We start from the raw sequence: 13,276 nt of genomic DNA on the forward strand, positions 1-13,276 counted from the left end.
TAAGAAGACACTTTGAGAAGAGTTTGGGGTTTTTGGCACATTTGGATTTTACGGTTAGCTGAGTCTTCATTCAGCAGTCTGATATGTTTCTTGAAGGTCTGTAAACTGGTTCTGGACTTGAACTAGTGACCTGCCATGTTGCTTAATAATCTTGGGACTGTGCTATTTTATTTGTCAACCTTGGGTTTGTCAGCCTCAGCAGACAACAGCTGTCTGAGTTTGAGATGCCTCCAGCTTCAGTGGGCCAGGAGTAAGAGGCAAAGCTGAAGACTAAGGTTGAGGGGCTTTCACCCAGCATCAAGAGCTTGCACTTTGAATTCAGACTTCTAGCCTCCCAATTTAAGAGAAGAAATCCCTGTTTGTGACAGTCATCCACTGTGGTATTTTTTGTTATAGTAGCACTAGAGAACCAAAGGGACCTCTGGTAGCATAGTGGCTAAGGCACTTGACTGCTAACCAGAAGGCTGGCTGTTCAAACCCACCAGCCACTCCTCGGAAGGAAGGTTGGGCAATCCTACTTCCTTAGTGATACTGCCTCGGAAACCCAAGGAGGGGTCGCTATGAGTCAGGGCCGACTCGACTGGCAAATAACAACAACAACAACAGAGAACCAAAACAGGAACATTGATCCCAAAGTGAGATAGTTCCATAGAAAACTAGGCTGTGGGTTTCATGTAAAGGAACTCTCTGACAATACAGTTTACTAGGACAAACTAAGATAAGTTCTCAGTAAATGACACAAGGGGAAGTCCTGGCAATGTTTAATGCAAAAGTCTCAGATTTTGTCGGTTCTCAAGATAATGACCTCATATGATGAGAAACTTCCTTTAACAAGTCCTGCTTCCTAGACCTTACGTACGAGCTTCGTTTTCTATTGAGTTCCATTGTCATCTTAGTACATTTGCACAGATAATACATATTAAAATAAATTACAAGATATCTTACAAAGCCAGCCATGCTGCAGTTAAGTAAAAATTGACAATCCGGAGACATTTGTAGTAAATGCTGTATGATGGAGAGTCCCTGGAAAGAGTAAACATAGAACTGGCCAGGGATTACCACAAAGGGGTATTAGAGGGAATTTAAACTGTGGAATCTTTGAGGAGCTGCATTGGAAACAGAGAGGGATATCAATCAGATACCTATGCACTTGTAGTCTTAGTGACCTGAAAATATTAGGACCACTGCACTCACCTCTTTATCTTTATATATTACATAAATTATATAAAATGTATACTGTATACACTTCCTTATTACAAATCTCTCTCTCTCTTAAACGCACACGCACACACACACACACACACATATCCTCTATACTTTTATTTGATCAACCAGAAGAGACAAGCTTGGATGCTCAGTTTCCTAGTGAGCACAAATACTCCTTAGGGAAAGATGTTTGAAGCTAGATGGTTGCAGCCAAACTCAGTACAATTGACTAACATCCCAAGAGGGGTGTGTGAGATAGGTTTCATCTGTATAACAGGCTCTTGGCGCAGTGTTCATATAGTAGAGAGTGAGCAGAGACTAGTAACACGAGACTCACAATCTTCTGAGGATGCTTTCCGGACTCATTTCTGCATTCCTGGAGTCATGTGAGTTTGGGCTGCAGGAAGTCTCTGGAAAAGGCATTTCTTAGCTTCTAAGAGAAGTTATCTGTGCAAATAGGGGTGGGAAGTTTACTTTAAAATTGGGAGGATGAGGCTTAGAGGCTAAGAAATGGAATTTCACTACATAAATCTCTGAGTGGTCTGCTTTGGAATTTTAGTTAGCATGGCCTCCAACAGAGGAGTTTTAGTTTGTCATTGGGCTGAGTAGTTGAAAAGAGGATCAGAATAAGGAGCTACCAGCAAATGAAAAAACAAGTGACAAGTCAACCAGACCAGGGAAATGAGAGGTACCATAAAGAAATTTTGAGGCATTTATTGTGATCTTCCTGAAGTTACTAACAACAAATACATATTCACCAAGCATCTAAGAGAAATTCATGTGCCTACCAAGATAGATAGACTCTGCAGAGACTAGTAATGGAAAATTGGGTAGGGGGAATCAGCAGAACCTTAATGCTTACCTTAAGCTTTTTCACAGTCCAGGGTTCTCCCAATGGGTAGAGGTAGCCCAAGCTCAAGCGTGCTTTTGTGCAGAAAGTGACAGCCTTTGATTTTTGGTGCAAGGTCAGGAAACAAAAATTCTTCTCCATCCCCAGTCCTTCAGTAAATTGTGGTGCTGGAACTTTCATCATTCTGAGGGTATTGGTTTTAATATCCCAATAAAAATCAGTTAGACATTGAGTCAAAGGGACAGATTCAAATAGAAGTTTGAATGACAATGGTTACAACTATTTTTTGAATTACTGTTTTTATATAATGAATGGTGTGAAATGGCAGATTCATTCCTGTAGTGGGGTGGGATGGTGGTTGGCATGAGCAAGAGGATAAGAGTGCATGGCCATATGAAGGAGGCTGGTGGTATGTACAGTTTAAGGTTGCTTAGGAAGAAAAGACTAGAAACTGGAAGTAATCTTCACTTTAAAAATTAGAGGCTAAAATAACCAAGTAATATGTGGTAATTTGTGCCCAATCCAGCTCACAAAGGAAAAGAAGCCTTAAAGCATAGAGTCAGAGTCCTGAAGAGCAAAGCCTTACCTCAAAGAGAATCAACAAATTAAACCTTCTGGCCATAGGTGAGTGAATTTGTTAGAAGACTGAAAAGTGTAGGCAGGTCTGGCATAAATTTAAGATGGTGGGAGTGAGGGGGAGGATGGAGTGGTTAAGTGAAAGAGACTTCTCTGCTTTTGCATTCTGATTCCAGCTTCATTGTCTGTGTCGAGCCACTCAACTGAACAATAATCCACATTGGCTGAGTGAGCAAACAAAGGTCATAAAAACCAGAGCCGGGTACACCTACTTTGGTTGACAGCATCCGGGAAAGCTGCTTTCAGATCTCCAAATGATGTGATCCTGAGGACATACAGAAAAAAATATATATAAAGAACATTCATTTTATCAGCAAGTTGGTCCTGCAGTGGAACAAATTACATTGAGTGGAAACTAGTTACTCGGAATATAGATGCTTAAACTAAGATTAGATTCTAACTGGTTAAGCAAATTGCAGCGATAATTCTGTACAAGACATTCTACTGAAATGATGATAATTATAACAGTAAATGACACTTATTGAGTTTCTTCTATGGACTGCAAACTGTACTAGGTACTCAAACCTGGAAAAGTATTATTTCCATTTTACAGATCAAGAAATTTTAGGATTCTAGAAGAAAATTAATCAAGGTAACACTTCCACCAAGAAGTAAACCCAAAGATTTCCCCAATATTTGGTTCTAATAACTACAATTGTTTTATCACTACATCTTGATTTTCTAAAAGTGTCTGAACTTAACTATCTCTAACAAACCCTACTTCATCAAAGAATATGTGAAGGCAAGCATAACATTTTGAAAATACTGGTCCTTGAATATTAGGTGGAAGTCTAGAAATCTCAAATCACATCAATAATGGTCATGATTAAATTCCCTAAGTCTTGTCCAAATTCAAATTTTCATTAAAATTTCATGTGGTTATTCTTACAAGAGATAGTATTCCAGGTAAATTGATCGAAATCTTATATTTTTGTTGTCTCTGTCCTTCCATACGTAAGCTAACAAAGCAATGTGTCTAAAGAGACCCTTCATATACACCCCTTGGTACAAGCCACATTTATCCCTCTCTTCTCTAGTGATCATGAGGTTTATTGAGATTGAGCTGTGATTAGAATAACACTTTGAACTAAGCTCCTCTCTTTTTATTAGTTCCTATGTTGGAGAATATAATAATTGATTTTGGTAGCAAACATTTCTGGGCTGTCTAGTGTTGTTTAAGGAGCTCTGGTGGTTCTATAGTAAAGGCATTGGGCTGCTAACCAAAAGGTTGGTGGTTTGAACCCACCAGCTGCTCTGCAGGAAAAAGACAAGTCATTATGCTTCTGTAAATGTTTACATCTTAGGCAACCCTGTGGAGGGTCACTATAAGTCAGAATCAATTCAATGGCAGTGAGTTTGGTTTGAGTTTAATGCTGTTTAGTCTCTAAGCACATCTCCATTTACCATAGTAGCTAAAGCACTTGACTGCTAACCAGAAGGCTGGTGGTTCAAACCCACCAGCCACTTCTCGGAAGGAAGGTTGGGCAATCCTACTTCCGTAGTGATACTGCCTCGGAAACACAAGGAGGGGTCACTATGAGTCGGGGCCAACTCGACAGCACACAACAACAACAACAACATTAGAAAGAAGGAACTTCTCTGTGGTCCAAAAATGGAGGGACCTGTTCTCTATTCTCTTTTCCCCTAGTGACTATAGGCACAGTATCTGGTCTGCTAGGGAACAGGAGCGTTTCTCTCTCTTCCCAAATGACATACACACATGTAGAGTGAGAAAGAGTTGTGATAAGGAGTTGGTTCTTCTTTAATAACTACTCTCTACTTTCTGCACTTCCAGGAATGAGGCCCTTTTGCACTACTCACTGCACCTAGAATAGGGCTAGTTACAAAGGAGGTGCACATTAAATATGGTTGAATAAATGGATATGAACTTTTCAGCAGTGAAGTTGTCAGTCTCATTATGAAAACTTCCAACCAAAGTTATTTTTCAGCTTTTATTCTATCCCATCATGGTTCACATGGTCTGCACAATTCCTTTTTCTTTAAATACTTAATTTAAATACTTTGTTGTGGCCTGTGTCCCTTTAAGGACTGGAAGTATGAGAAAGGAGGGATAAATGAGAGGGTAGAATAATGATCTCTGCACAAATGATTCATCACTATCAGGAATAAATCAAGGTAGTCCTATAAAATCACTTTTTGATGTTATGGAAGTGTAAGATGAGAAGGAGTTGATGTATCTTTTCTTTGAAATCATCAAGCACAAAAGATAGGAAGTGAATGAACAATTGATCCAGGAGTGGATTGAGAAAGGATGGAATTTTCCATTTCAGGGACAGAACGAAGTCTAAAAAGGAGAAACCAACATCTTGAGGAAAGGTAACTGGGTGTGTGAGAGTGAAACACATCTTATGCAGTTTTGGATGAAGGTTGACCAAGGATATGTGAAAATATCTGTCGATTAGTAAAAGGGATAGAAGCTACTAGGGTAGTATTTAGTCAGAAATAATTACCAAGCCCTGAGCCCCAAACAAGAACCCATTTTAAGTGGAAAGATTGTTGTTAGGTGCCATTAAGTCAGCTCTGACTCATAGTGACCCTAGGATGAAACACTGCCTGGTCTTGTGCCAGCCTCACAATCCTTGCTGCAGTGATTGTGTCAATCCATCTCATTAAGGGTCTTCACCTTTTTTGCTGACCCTCCACTTTACCAAGCATGATATCCTTCTCCAGGGAAAGGTTCCCTCTGACAACATGACCAAAGTTCAGGTATTTTCCTGGAAAAAAAAAAAAAAAAAAGAATGAGATTGATCCTTTCCATTGAGGACAATAGGCCTTAGCTAGGAGACAATTCTAGCTTTTTGAAATGATTATTTGCACACGTCCTCACATTTATTTAATTTATTAACCAAACATCTGTGTCAGGTATTATATAAAACATTTCACAAATATTAATCCATTTGGTCCTTTTAACAACTGCAGGGGATTGTTGTTGGGTGCTGTAGAGTGTATTCTGACTAATAGGGACCCCATGTGACAGAGTAAAACTGACTCATAGGGTTTTCTTGGCTGTAGTCTTTTCAACACAGATTGACAGGTTTTTCTTCTGTGGAATCACTGTTTGGATTTGAACTGCCAACTTTTCAGTTATCAGCCAAGTGCTTAATCATTTGCACCACTGGACTCCTTACTCTAGGGGATAGACATCATCATTATTTCTACTTTATAAATGATGAAGTATGTCTTACATTATATAGCGAGTGTTTCTTTAGCCTTACTTATCTCTCTGTTCTGTATCTCTACAGGTAATATGATATTTTGTGTGGGTTTCTGACCAGAGAAGAGGCCCAGGACTCTTGGCTAGACCATGGAGTCCCCTAATCACACTCATCTGGACCCTTCTGTCTTCTTTCTCCTGGGCATTCCAGGTTTGGAACAGTTTCACCTGTGGTTCTCACTCCCTGTGTGTTGCCTGGGCACAGCCACAATTGTAGGCAACATAACTATCCTGGTTGTTGTTGCCACTGAACCAGCCCTGCACAAGCCTGTGTATCTTTTCCTGTGTATGCTTTCAACCATCGACTTGGCTGCTTCCTTTTCCACTGTTCCCAAGCTTCTTGCCATCTTCTGGTGCGGAGCAGGGCACATCTCTGCATCTGCCTGCCTGGTACAAATGTTCTTCATTCATGCCTTCTGCATGATGGAGTCTACTGTGCTACTGGCCATGGCCTTTGATCGCTATGTGGCTATCTGTCACCCACTTCGCTATGTCACTATTCTCACCAACACCATCATTGCCCGCATAGGGGTGATAGCTATGATACGAGGCTCTTTGCTAATGCTCCCATGTCCCTTTCTCATTAGACGTTTGAGCTTCTGCCAAAGTCATGTGATCCCACACACATATTGTGAGCATATGGCTGTAGTGAAGTTGGCCTGCGGAGACACCAGGCCTAACCGTGTGTATGGGCTGACCGCAGCTCTGCTGGTCATTGGGGTTGACTTGTTCTGCATCAGTCTCTCCTATGCCTTCATTGCACAAGCTGTCCTTCACCTCTCATCTCAAGAAGCTCGGTCCAAGGCCCTAGGAACTTGTGGTTCCCATGTATGCGTCATCCTCATCTCTTACACACCAGCCCTCTTCTCCTTTTTCACCCATCGCTTTGGCCATAATGTTCCACTTCATATTCACATTCTTTTGGCCAATGTCTATCTGCTTTTCCCACCTGCTCTTAACCCTGTGGTATATGGAGTTAAGACCAAGGAAATTCGGGAAAGGGTTGTCAGAGTATTTCTGAGGGAACAGGCAACTGGAGTCAAGACATCTGAATGATCTAGAAATATAGAAGGGGTTTAGTCCAAAGAAAAGAAGGTTTTCAAGTTTAGGAAACCGTCAGTATTTCAGACTGGAAAGAGGTTTTAATGGACATGATATGTCTTCTGTAGAACTTTTCAGAACATTTCCAAGAATAATAAATCACATAAGAGGTCAAAGAAGTTCAGTATTCTTCTTTTCCAATCAGGAAACATGAACATGGGAAGATTTTTCCAAACTAGGTAGTCCTCAGGCATTGGAAACAACCACCTATGCCCTGAGGACTTTGCCCTGCTCTTGGTTTAGAAGAGCCTCTGGGTAGCCTTGGGGACTATCTTCACTTCTTGTCCTCTCCCAGAACACCAGGCATAGATTTATAAGCTAATACAGCAGCTATAGCTACTGTCTGGCTATCTGCAAGGATCAGAAGACCAAAAAATTACAGTTAAAGAAATCAGAGCTGCAAGAGACTTTTATAATTTTGCATGAATCCTTTGTTTTTTCACCAGAAGAGCTTGAAGCCAAGAAAAAGGAAGTGTACACAAATATTGGTGTCAATATCCATAATATTAGCTAGTGACAAAGCAATGACTTGAAACCTAAAAACCTGTAGGACCTTGTGGTCGTTCAGTTTGGGTATCAATTTGGCTAGGTCTGGTTGAGTGGCTGGGCAGCTAGATGTAGTATTCCCCATGATGAGACTGGTAGTCAACTCCATGGTGCAATCGACTGTGAGCAGCTAACTAGCTGTCTTTGGGTATATGGTCTACTTCCCATATATAAGTAGCAGCTTTGGGAACAGTCTCTAGCTTATGGCACCTTGAACCCTGCATGTAGCCGTGTCATTGCTTAGCTGCCTGCCATGTTCTGCCAACCTTGGGACTTACAATGAACTTGAATTAATGGCTTGCCGTGTGATTTGATAATATTGGGACTGCATCTTGTTACTTGTCACCCTTGGGCTTGACAGCCTCAGCACCCAGCAGCTGTCTGAGTGAAGAAAAGCCTCTAGCTTCAGTGGGCTAGGAGCTGGAGGCCGAGCTGATGCCCAAGACTGAGGGACTTTCACCTAGCCCCCAGAGCCTGGCACTTTGAACTTGGACTTAAAGCTTCCAAATTGTAAGAATAAACTCCTGTTTGTTAAGGTCATCCCATTTGTGGTATATTTTTGTCAGAGTGGCACTATGTAACCAGAACAGACCTTAACAATAGAACTTTTATGAATGAAGGTATAGCAGGGGTAAGGAATAGCTCTTCATTTCTAAACTTGGGCTGTTCATCCCAGGGCTATATTTCTGTCCTCTAGGAGCTGTGGTTGCGTAGTGCCTAAGGCACTTGACTGCTAACCAAAAGGACTGCACTCTTCAGAAGGAAGGTTGGGCAATCTACTTCTGTAGTGATACCGCCTCAGAAACCCAAGGAGGGGTCTCTATGAGTCGGATTTGACTCCACGATAGTTGTTGTGTTGCGTTTTGCATTTATCTCTAGAGGGCCAATCTAAATCCAAAAGGTCTTGGCTGCCCTACTTCTCTCAACCTTCCAACCCCTAAATGAGGCAGAAAGACAAGCATTCCCAAATATTCTTACACATTCATACAACTGAAAGGGCCATCCACAAGGCATTGACCTTTGTCTCATGACCCTATAAAGGATAATTTTTACCTGAACCAGTAAGAATGGGAAACTCTTATACATTCATTTATTAATTCATCATTTATTTAAAAGAAAAAGAAGGTCTAAGGACGAAGGTTCTTAGTCCCTGAATTTGAGTTAACCCTATGTTGTAGAAAGTTCTTAATTGTATCTGTGAAATTGGGATTGGAAATTGCTTGTTTTACATACTAAGGTTTTTATTGCTCAGAAGAATAACTTCAGAAAATTTATCTAAATGATTCTGTTAATAAATAAGCCTTTTTCATTTTGAATTTACTGATGATACACATTGCTGGAAGTTCAAACTCACCAGCCATTCCTCGGAAGGAAGGCTGGGCAATCTACTTCTGCAGTGACACTGCAACAACAACAATAACACATTGTTGGTGTGACATTCCTTCAGTATGGCACCCTGTCCTTTTAGGAGACAGGGACACACAACCCCCCACTGGAAATACACAGATTCTCCCACAATTGGTGAGTATCAGCCAGAAAACCAAAGTTCAACTTTTAAAGCTTCCACTTTCAGGAGTGTAAATATTTTGATTCAGATCATTTACATAGGTGGTATCCAGTTTATCTGGTTATCCAGTTTCCAAATAATTAAAATCCAATAAAGTATATTGAACACTGTCTATTTTTTCAAAAGAAAGATGATCAAAACACTATTCTATAGGAAAATTTTCAGTGCGTGGGATGGTATCAACTTTGATCATTCATGAAAATCCTCAAATTGAGTTATTGTTAACATATTATAAAAATTATTTACAATTCTGCACATCACAGTTCATCAACAGAATTGGTATTTTATACTCCAAAATGACCCACTTGCCCCACAAGCCCTACAACCCCAACTCTGGAATAGTTTTGTATTCAGCATCGTATGTTTCTATACTCCTGGTGTGGAGTGCTACTGGAGAAGATATCCAAACATGCACATTTGTAAGGACTATTTGCTCATAATTTATCTTCCAAATGCTGTTCTTAGTGCTACAAGTATATGCTTTTACATATTACATGGTTTGCAATAATAAGCCTCTTTAAAGTGTTTAAGAGCAAAGATGTCCCTCTGAAGGCTAAGGTGCATCTGATCCAAGCTATGTTATTTTCAATGCATGTGAGAGCTGGGCAATGAATAAGGAACATTGCAGAAGAATTGATACACATGAATTGTGGTGTTAGCAAAGAATACTGAATGTACCTTGGATTGCTAGAAAAAAAATAACAGATCTATCTTGGAGGAAGTATAGCCAGAACACTCTTTAGGAGCAAGAATGATCAAACTTCATCTCTCATACTTTTGTCATGTTGTCAGAAGGAACCAGTCACTGGAGAAGGATATTGTGCAGGGTAAAGTAGAGGGTTAGTGAAAAAGGGAAGACCCTCAATGAGATGGATTAACACAGTGGCTATGAGGGTGGGTTCAAGCATGGCAATGACTGTGAGAATGGCACAGGACCAGGAAGGGTTTCTTTATGTTGTGCTCAGGGTAGCTGTTAGTTAAAACCAACTTGATTGCCTTAACAACAATAACAACAGCAACAAGAAGCTGACATCATGCTCAACCTTCTTACACATTTCCTTCTCCTCATGCTGGTTATGCTACATTAATGTCTACTCCATAAAGAAAAAAAAAAAAAAAAAGATTGGAAGTAAATCCTTATTATTAACTTTTTGACATCTACTGTCATTCATGTCTTCTTTATTGTTTTATCCATATATTAATAATTTATGCTTCTCCTCAAATAAGGTCCTCAACATATACTCTTATTTCCAATGACTGTTGCCTCTTCAAGGAACTTAGATCATCACTCAACTTAAATGTGTTATATTAACAACCTATTTGAATCTATTAACTCTTTTACTGCAAAACTTCTCTTGACCTTAGTGGTCTACCTTTTTTTTTAATTTTTATTGTGATTTGGGTGAAAGTTTACAGAGCAAATTCATTTTCTATACATTAGTTCACATACACTTTGTCTCATGACATTAATTGTATTTTCCCCGCAATGCAACAGCTCCCTTCTCACTTCCTCCCCATAGTTATCTCTTCCCTGTGTCCTTCCCTCCATGCACTCTTTCCCCTAACCTGTCTCCCTGTGCATATACAGCCTTTCTATTCTCCCCTGAGTGATCTCTCCAAGGAGTGTATTTACCTAATGCAAATGTTCGGCTCCTATGCCTATCCTTTGTTTGCCTGGAAGCCACAGGAGTGGGTTCAATTCCAGTGGTCAACCTTTTTATGGAAGTTTCTAGAAAATATTGTTGAAACTAATTTAAAATTTGTCAAAACTAGTTAATAATTAAAATTATTACCTGAACCAATATATCCATTTACTTGTCTTATTTACTTCTTAACCCATCTCAATAACATTTTTTGCTTATGTACTCCAACAATTAATGATTATTTCTGAAAAAATCATCTGTAATCTCCATGAGGTTGAAACCATAAAAAGTATTTTAAATTTCATCTTGTTATATTTGTGAGCTGATTAATACTAAACTCTATTTCTTTGCATATTTGAAAACAACTCTGTCTTCTTCCTAAGTCTACTTTTTGTTCTCCTTTTCTGTCTCATCAACATTTACTTAGGTTTAAATGTCAGAGTTGCATAACACTTGGTTCCAGGCCCCTTGTTCTGACTGTACTCACTTGTCAAAAAATCTATTTATACCAATGGCTTGAATTAACAAATTCAAGTGAAATAATATATTGATTACTTTGAAATACTTTTTTATTTCCCTCAAATTGCTCTTTTGATCTCTGGAACTACTTTTCCATGTGCTTACTAAACAGTTTTCACTTGAATGCTTCAAAGGCCTCTCATGTTCATCATGACCTAACCAGAACTCATTTTCTACACCTCTAACAGTCCTTCTCTAATCTTCCGTAAATATGGGAATGATATTTAGAAGTGTTCTTTAGTTACAAATATCTTCAATTTTACCTCCAACCTATTTTTTAAAATCCATCTACTTCTCTTCATCTTCACTATCACTGTCTTATGTCAAGATACAGTCTTTTCTCCTTTAAATTACCACAGTAGTTGCCTATCTGATTTATTCTTATAAATTTTTACCACACTTAATCTGTTATTAACATGGCTTCTATGGTAATCCTCCTTAAAACCTTTCAGTGACTCATTATTTTAGCAAATATTTGCTTACAGTTCTTTGGGCCTTGATATCTCAGTAGTCTCATCTCAGCATAATTCCATTTTTCACCATATCTTGGAAACTCCAGCTACATTTTTCCTGTTTTAGTACTTTACATATGCCACAATCCCTCCCATTTCAGCATATACAAATTCCTAAAACCCCTGACCCTCGCCATATACCATATTTAACTTCTACTCAAACATTTGAATTCAGTATAAACTGACATTTCTTCAGGGAATCCTCCTCTATCATGAAGACTAAATCAACACCCACCCCCTTTTTTCTGCTCTTATATCTTAAAGTACTTTTACCAGTCTGTAATTTTATGTTTGCTTAATGATTTATTTAGTTTTGTACACACATACACACACACACTCACATATGCACATACCACTTCCTCCACTAGACTAGTTTCCTTGAGGTCAGGGACCATGCATGTTTTACTTACCATTTTATACCCATAGTAGGAGCTCAATAGATATTTTGAATGAAAGAATAATTTCTATCTTAAGAATGCTTAAAGAAATCTCTTAACCACAGATGTAAGATTGCTCTACATTTTGTACTAATGAACAATTCGAACACTGTAATAAAATTGTCCACACATTATATACCCATTTTGTTTTCACAAATAAAGGGACTTTTCTGCTTCTGTAAGTTCTAAGGTTATGCAATAGGAAACATAAAGTGGCCATCAAGTCACCTCTGACTCATGTCAATTCCCTGTATGTCAGAGTTGACTTGTGCTCCATAGGATTTAAATGGCTGATTTTCCAGGATTAGATTGCCAAGTCTTTCTTCCAAGGCAAATCTGGGTGGGCTTGGACCTCCAACTTTCGGGTAAGCAGCTGAAAATGTTTACCATTTGCACCACCCAGGGACTCCATGTAGGCAGTATACTTCTAAATTAATCTCTGCTCTGACCTTTTGGGATTTGACGTCTTGGAAATCGAGATTTCTCTGTGGGCCCTTCTCTCTTCAGGTCTCTGAATGAGGTCTATTGTCTTTAGATCACTGAGCTGCTTATTACTCCCATTAAATTGTGGAAGCCCACAGATTCTGTACCCTGTTCCAGCACAGAGAACACATCTTCATATCTTCATCTCAGGAAATATTACTTACTCAGGGAGTTTAGTCGTTGTCTAGTAAGAAAGTCCTGCTATTGCCAGGACCTAAAACTACAAGTGTCTGCTCATGAGCACAGTAAGTACTAAAACCTTGATGTGATCACTTTGGCTAAATCACAGAGTATTTGATGGTTCATCCTAGATTTGCCCTTATGTTGTTTTGGTATCCTGCAATAGAGATTGACCCTACCTTCTGCCATAGCAAGGAATAACAGTTTGTCTCCAGGCCCTTGCAAAGAGCAATGGAGCTAGAATTAAAAATTATCAGGGTCATATGTTACTCTAGAAGTTATCTCATCTATAAAACACTGACCATTGGTGATTTAGCCTTGGATTACCTGCAAGATTAATATAATAACTACCAAATTGTTT

At 39.2% G+C, this 13,276-nt stretch overlaps 1 protein-coding gene across 1 annotated transcript; it reads left to right on the forward strand.

The window, feature by feature from the left end:
* The first annotated feature begins 6,008 nt into the window (after positions 1-6,008).
* LOC103210317 (putative olfactory receptor 52P1) lies at positions 6,009-6,983 on the forward strand. Its single transcript, XM_007956241.2, has one exon. It carries the CDS (start codon positions 6,018-6,020, stop codon positions 6,981-6,983), a length of 966 nt encoding a protein of 321 aa, XP_007954432.1. The 5' UTR covers positions 6,009-6,017.
* The last annotated feature ends 6,293 nt before the right edge of the window (positions 6,984-13,276 follow it).

Source organism: Orycteropus afer, unplaced genomic scaffold (genome assembly GCF_000298275.1).
Source record: "Orycteropus afer afer isolate SDZICR_OR568_19922 unplaced genomic scaffold, OryAfe1.0 scaffold00014, whole genome shotgun sequence".
Taxonomy (NCBI): Eukaryota; Metazoa; Chordata; class Mammalia; order Tubulidentata; family Orycteropodidae; genus Orycteropus; species Orycteropus afer.